Below are 8141 nucleotides of genomic sequence, written 5' to 3'. Positions count from 1 at the left end.
GAGAAAAATGTTAATTTTAAACAATATTTTATTACAATATTTTTTAAACAATATTTTTGTGATAAGTCAGGATGTATTTTCTTCACAATTTAAAGTTTAGACTATTTACAGAACTTCAAACTAAACTTCAAATTATGAAGAAAATACATCCTGAGTTATCACAAAAAATGTAACTATATGCAAATAATGTAGATACTCGTAACTATCACTAGGGGGCCAGAAGCAGTTCAAAAAAGGTGGATAAAAATGATAGTGTGAAGAGGCTAGAGTCTTGAAAGAATGAGAGAATGAGAGAATGAAAGAATGAAAAGTTAATTTTGACTTTTTGTAAATAGTCTAAACTTCAAATTATGAAGAATATTTTTTTGTAAAATATGAATTTATGAGACATTTGCTAATTAATTAGTTAATTGCTTAATTGAAAATGGTGTTCAAAAATATGTAAATTTGTAAAAGATATTAGAGTCAACATTTACCTTTCTCGTAACACTTATTTTCGATGAGTGTATACCGATGGTCACAAACACATTTTCTTTTAGAATATTCACAATAACTATTCTGTAACCAGTTACAATCATAATCTTCCAAACAGAAATTTTCTGCAATAATAATAATATAAAATATTAAAACTTTCAATAAGATTTTGTAGGAACTAAAGTAAAACTATAGAATCTGATCATTAAGCGTTTTTTAAAGTTTGTTTAAAAAGCTATTTTATTCGATAAACATTTCCAAAACATTTTCGGGGCGACTCATATAAAAGTGCCATAAATAAATAAAAAATTATAAAACTACTTATCAAGTATGCATTGTTTGAGATTCTATTGCTTAAGCTTGTTTTCGTCACGGAACAGCACTTTGGACAGCGGAGGCATAAAAAAACGTGTCATGTGACATCTCTTCGACAAAAAGAAAGGCGTTAGGAAAAAAGTCTTAATCGAAATTGAGTTATATTTATTTATATTAGAACAGTTTACGTTTTGTTGCATCCGTCTAAGATTTATCATGATAATCTGGTATCGGTAATCGATATCATAATAGAATTATTATCTTTAGCCAGACATTTTATTTTCGTTGTTTCATATAATCATATAAAGAAATTGGAGTAATAATTCTTTTTATAATTATTTAACTTCACAAAAGTGCTCCATGACAATCGCTCATTCCAATCTCTTGCTGACAAAAAGATCTGCGAAAGATTGGAATGAAAAGAAAAAACAAAAAACTGGTCCGTAAACACAATTTTTCAGTAGCATTGTGGTAACCAGTGATATGGAGTCGGTAAAATGTCGACCTCGAATTTTACTATTCATAAAATGTGAAGTATGAAAAATACTTTTTAATTAGTATCTAAAGAAATTTCTTAGAAAAAGGACACTTCGATAAATATAGATATCAAAAAAATATTCACTAATTGTTACGTGCCATACACGTAAAATTTTGTTGTGAAATAGCCTTTATTAAAAGGCTATTTCACAACAACGTTTTACGTGTATGGCACGTAACGTACTTTACGCGTTCAGCAAATAGCTTTTATAAATTAAACGAATATATTTACATCGCGTAGAGAGCTGTATCCTCTATATAACACATGCCAACTTTTGTATGTTTTCGCTAACGAAACATCGCACAATAATTGACTGACTTTGTATTTGTAAAAAGATATCTTAACCTTTATATTTTACGACTTTTTTTGAATAGCTCGCGTGCTACGCGAAAAAATTGAAACGAAGGAGTGTATGAGCCACTCAAAAAGCAAAGGATTTTTTTCAATGTGTAAGTATGTTAGTTGATTGGTTTTAGATATTGGCACGTAAAACGATCTGCAATCGAGGAAATGTGTCTTTCGGACAGTCTTTTAAAGGAAACCAGCTCCTATTCGGGCGTTATCGACGCGAAGAAAACCCGGAAAACTTCATGATCCGACCCAACCGCCAATCCGAATTCAACTACCAATGTTTAAGAATCAAATCCGCTTAGCCACTGGCACAGTGTGGATGTAGATAGAGAACAACTCACCGATGGATTCTAAGTATAAAATTTTCGCAATAATGTCGACCGGGATTCGATTCCAGATCCTTCGCGGCTGCAGTCTTATCGCTCGTTTCTCTGGCAGGCTTTCAATGTGTGAGAAAAACAACGAATGTACTGTACAGTACAGTAGGCTATATTAATAACTCGTATAAACACCATAGTAGCTCAGGATATACATGTAAAGACATGACTTGTACTTTACTAAGAAAAGATGATAGGTTCTCTAGATCATTTTAAGGGAAAAATGAGAAATTCTAGTCTTGTATAAAATAAAATAAAAATAAACTGTTAAAGGGGATCAAAATGAGCTTTTAAAATTAAAAATTTTCACTTAGAAAAATAAAACAATCGAAGATCTAATATATTTTTATTTTCCCGGCTGTAATACAGAGAGAAAGTATGGCGATCCAGAAAAACTGACCACCAGAATTTTACATTTTTGGACTCAGAATTCCTTGAAATGTCGAGAAATGCAAAACACATCCAGGATAATTTCTGCGTGTATGAATGTTAGTGTGTGTATGGGGGCACGATTTTGTTTACCCTGTTTGTAGCTTAATAACTCCTGTGCTTTTTTTTTTTTTTTAATTTTGATGGTTAAAGGTCGATCGGGTGGTGAGATAATGGGGGTCGTGTATATCTCCAGTAGGGTCGGACTTAAGACGANTGTTCAAAATTTCTAATGTGAATTACTCAAAAACTTAAGAAGTGTCAATTTTGACACTGGCCCTTCTTGAGCTCATCCACACATTTATGACCTCTATCAACACAGAATAAACATTTTCTAACAAATCCAAAGTTCAGAATACCGTGTTTAATATAGAAACTATAGAGAGCTAAGCTGTTTGATTTTTCTTAAAAAACAGGACAAAAGTATAAATTTCACTAAAACTGTAGGATAGAGAGAGATTTCAGAATAGAGCAAAAAAAAGAAAAAATGTACATTTAATGTACAGTCTTTAGTGAATTTCTAAAAGAACTTGTAATCTGGAAGCATCTACTTTAAACTAAAGAGGAGCTAAACTGTTCGAAATGCATATGTAATAAAGTAGAATACCCAAAAAATATCTCTCGATGTTCAGTTGAAAACACTTTCCAAAAGATGTGAAAAGTTCTCAGACTGAAAGCTGATACAGAAGCTTAATAACCATTAAATTTTTAAACAATGAATGTTCTTAAATTTGTTCTTGAAAGCTTTACCGTGTCACCATGCTACTAATGCAAAAACGCGAAGTGCTGAGAATAATAAACAGTTTATGGTATTGCTTGAAAGCGCAAAGCTTATCTTGACCGAAAGAAACTTCTCAAAAAATTTGGCTCTCATTTCAGGTTCCATAATTATTACTTGGCGCAATATTTTTCTACACCCCGAAATTTTTCTTTGAATTGATTTCGAGTAATTTGATTACTGTAATTAATTTTTTATCTGCCTTTCTACTGGTTGCAAATTATTTATGATTATTTTTTTATTGCTTCTATAACATAATTTGGTCTTAAAACAGTCAATAGAAAAACAATGAATAAAATAAAACCAGGATCAGAATCTAACTGCTACAAAGTAAAAGAGGAAGAGAAAACTGCAAATGTAATTAATAGGATTGTTCCAGAAATTAAGCCAAATCCATTGGCTTAATTTCTCGAGACAGGATTATATACATCAGTTCAAGATGACTGATATATATATATATACATATATATATATACATATTTTCCAAAATTCATATTTTTAACTTATGAGAGTACTTCTTTCTGACAGCTTGGTCATAAGTCCAATATACAGTACACAAACAAAAGTAGGAAGCCTGATGAGAGAATAGATTAAGTGATTGCCTGAAAAGTATCATACCGAGAGAGAAAATAAATTTATTTAGCTTTAGGACAAGGTAAAAATATTTTTATGGATTTTTCAAGTTCCTATTTGGTTGTTTCGGGTTTTAATGGAATCACCCATCTGATATCAGAAGCACGAAACACGTGTTTCCTCTCATCACGCTAAAAGTCTTAATTCAAATTAATACTTTTGTATTTTGAAATTTCTTTACCTATTTTATGAAAATACTTTTTAACATTTACCTATTTGAAAATTAAATTTATTTTAATAACACATAATACAATTTTTACAAACAGGAAATTTGTGAGATTTTTTCTTTAGATTATAATTATTAGTGTTTTAGATTTTGGTTTTTAAGTTCTGTAAAACTGTGATTTTTTTTTTAATTTTAAATTCATGAATTTTCCTCAAGAAAGAAAACGATATTTATTTGAAAATAAACTGTTTCAGTACTATTGTCTTCTAGTTCTAGCTATTATTTTCGAGTTCGCAATTCAATCCATGCCGTTTAGTAAAAATGTAACTTACCGAATGAGGGATTCACAGAGTTAATCAAGCCGCAAAGGGAGACCACGAATCAAAAACGATTCAGAACTACTGTGCTAAACCATTTCTAATTTGTATAGCTATAATAATTTGATGACGTAAATTCTTGTAAGACTAGTATAACGCCTGTATTTGAATAATTTTGCTTTTTGAGTGGCTCATACACTCCTTCGTTTCAATTTTTCCGCGTAGCACGCGAGCTATTCAAAAAAGTCGTAAAATATAAAGGTTAAGATATCTTTTACAAATACAAAGTCAGTCAATTATTGTGCGATGTTTCGTCAGCGAAAACATACGAAAGTTGGCATGCGTTATATAGAGGATATAGCTCTCTACGCGATGTAAATATATTCGTTTAATTTATAAAAGCTATTTGCTGAACGTGTAAAGCACGTTACGTGCCATACACGTAAAATTTTGTTGTGAAATAGCCTTTATTAGTGAATATTTTTTTGATATTAATTATTTATTGCATATTAGTAACGTCTATCAATATATTTACAAGAATTAGAAAAAGATAACCAAGAATTTGTTCTACTTTTAATACGTGAACACTCATTGATTAAATTTGGACTATGACCTTAGTTGTGAACGGACATGAAAGAAGTTTCGCCGAAAGCTAGATTAAACAAGGAATTATGCAATATAATGATAATAGACGAAATCATAGAAACTATGTCCCAAAATATACCGTTAAGATACCATTAAAACATTCTGATTTAAGATAATAACTTCGCAATAATTACGTTGACTATAATTTTTAGATACCCTAACTGGACAAAGAAACAGCAGCTGATAAACACAAGCCCTCTCTTGTTAAAATTTCGTCAAGAAATATAGTCCTAGATGAACATTATCAACAATTTGTTAGTACATTCTTACTAATATTGATTTGGTGACGTAAAAAAAGAATACGTACTGTACTGTACATTTCTCTGAAAGCTTTATTTTCGAAAATCTAATAACGAAAAATTATGATATGAAATTTAATAGTTAGGTTGAGGAAGAAGGTTTGTTAGAGTTAAAGCAAGCATATTTTTCAGAAAATTATTTTGTTTAAGTTCTGGACATTGGGAATTTTATCAAAATCTTACCGCATTGCAAGTCGCAGATGTGCTTATAATTGGCATTGCTTTCGTGGCTTTAATATTTAATTTTGACCTTTCACCAAAGGAATTTACGAATGAAAATGTTCTTTCTACAGAAGTTGTAATTCCTAATGAACAAATGAATAATTGTATCAAATTATCAAAATCCTGAAATTCAAGATTCTTTTCATGAATTTCATAAAATATTTTGACCCATCTATCAGCTAAACTTGTTTTTTCATCTTTCACTTTCTCCAAGTGTTTCGTTATTATTGTCTTCATTAGAGTCTATTAATTTAATTGTCAAATTTAATCTTTTTTTCTTCGTGTAATATGTTCCTGAACTTCTTAAAAGCTATTCTGTAAACATTTCACATCATTTCTTCCTTAGCGGTATCAATCAGAGTTGAGGTTCCTTATCAACACAGAATAAACATTTTCTAACTGATCACGAGCGCAGAAACAACATATAAATGTGTTAAATATACAAACTAAACAGCTAAGATTTTTTATTTTTTAAAATAGGTAAAAAGCGAATATTTTATTAAAACAACAGGACGGTGAAAGCAAAGTAAAATTATATTTAAAAAAGAAGGTAAGGAAAAAAACGGTACGAATGGTCAGCAGGGCAATAACTGACATATACAGTATTTATTTATTGAGTTAGTTTCTTAACGATAATTATTTAATTTATTTCATTTAGTTTCATAATTATTCTTAAAAATAATAATTATGTATTTCGTTACGTATAATTACTAAAGACATCGATAATAATAATAAATATAAAATATTGAACAATTAATCCGAAATGCCTTAATAATAGATGTAGATTCAAATATGATGAAAATTATTAATTATTTGAATATTTGACACAAAATTAGCCGAAATTAAAGTGATTAATGAGAATTTCCACCATGCAAAGTTAACATAAATATATTTTAAATATAAAGAATGATTATAAAAAAAATTCCAACAACCAGTTAGTTAATTTTCCAGCTACTTTTGGTGGCGCCATCTGTTATCATATTTTATTAAAAAATCTATATTTTTAACTATTATAAAATGGTAAAAAAAGTTACTTTTCAAGGTAGGGATAGATTTTATAAAAATTGTAAATTCTAATAACGAGTAAAATCGTCATTAAGTCTTACCCTACTAGAGATACTCACGACCTCCTTTACTTCCCCGTCTCCGCGACCTTTAATCACCAAAATTTAATTGTATTAATCCCCCTAATAAACAAATCTCTGATCAAAATTTCAGAAATTTTCGACAAAAAGCAAGGAGTTATTAAAATTCAAAGAGGATAAACAAAATCGTATGCCACTCACACGCACACACAAACCCGAATTTTTTTCTCGACGTATTGAGATGTTCTGAGTCCAAAAATATAAAAATCTTTGGGGTGGGGTCATTTTTTAACCTATCGCCATGCCATACTTAGAAATAGAAAAGTGAATTGCAAAAAAATAAATATTCTCTATACATTTTAAATGTTATTTAATATATAAACCAATAATTAAAAGAGCAAACTTATAATAGACTATATATATGGTATCTTGATGTAATAGATACATGCATATTATATAGACATTTTTAGAAATACAGTACTAACGAATTTATAATATATTGTAGATAATTACAATGTTATTTTAATTTATAATTTATATTAATTTAACTAAATTTTATTTTATAATTATTTATTAAAAAATAAACTTATATTTAAAAATATTAATTTAATATATCTAAAGATTAATTTATAGTTACGCGATAATCATTACTATAAAACGATTTTAAATAAATATTTGTTTAGTATTAAATTTTAAATTTATAATTGATATATTGAAAATTATATTTTATTATTTTTAATTAAATACTTTCTCTTTAATGTATTATTAATATACGTATATACACTTCTAAATATAGGTTTTAAGAGTCAATTTTTACATACCTTTCATATAGGTCCAGTCAGCAAAAACTCGTGGCAGGTTAGACACTATTTTGTTAGGTTTAGCATTAGTTTTAGAATTAGGAGAAATGTCTGTATTAGAAATGAGTTTATTTTGAAATCCATATGCTTTAAAAATGCAACAAAAATATATAAGAATTAATGTTAATCCCATATTATAATAATGAACGTATTAAATGCAATATATCAAGGTAATAAACATGTCACACTTGCAGCCATATCGGAAAATTTTGCAAAACTCTTATCTTTTTACATAAAGTGTTTATCAGTGTTTTATCTGGATACTAGGACACTATCAATTAATAAAATTACCATTTTAAAAGTAAGCTCACACACGCACACACGCACATACACACACACACATATATAGGCTATATAATTATTTAAATTAGTTACAAAGGAATTTATAAGAGTAAAATGTATTTTATAAAAAGTAATAAAAATCTGTCATGTTAATTGAAACAATGTATAGGTCTATAGTATGTTTTCATCACTTTAATTTAAAGTCGACTTTTACAGTGAGTAATCGATATAAAAATCTATACCATTTCAATTAAAAAAAATACATATAATATCTTTCTCTTGTGTATACATTATATGAACACGAAAATTACAATAGAATACAAAAGTTTACTTATTACCAAAACAAATTTGAACGTGTTGTCTAGGCATT

At 28.5% G+C, this 8141-nt stretch overlaps 1 protein-coding gene across 1 annotated transcript in view; it reads right to left on the bottom strand.

Annotated features, from left to right (window-relative positions):
- LOC111615675 overlaps positions 1-7703 on the bottom strand; it is an 18805-nt gene extending 11102 nt beyond the window's left edge. The window contains exons 1-2 of the mRNA XM_023357106.1: positions 7451-7703; positions 477-599 (exon numbers count right to left, since the gene is read on the bottom strand). Coding sequence (XP_023212874.1) covers positions 477-599; positions 7451-7622 — 295 coding nt within the window. The 5' untranslated portion in view covers positions 7623-7703. The remainder of the gene's footprint in view (positions 1-476; positions 600-7450) is intronic.
- Between the last annotated feature and the right edge of the window lie 438 nt (positions 7704-8141).

The sequence above is a fragment of the Centruroides sculpturatus genome, unplaced genomic scaffold (assembly GCF_000671375.1).
Source record: "Centruroides sculpturatus isolate CEXI.00-Female unplaced genomic scaffold, Cexi_2.0 scaffold1076, whole genome shotgun sequence".
Lineage (NCBI taxonomy): Eukaryota > Metazoa > Arthropoda > Arachnida > Scorpiones > Buthidae > Centruroides > Centruroides sculpturatus.
The sequence above is the reverse complement of the archived record's forward strand: the minus strand, read 5'-3'. Positions and strand labels throughout refer to the sequence as shown.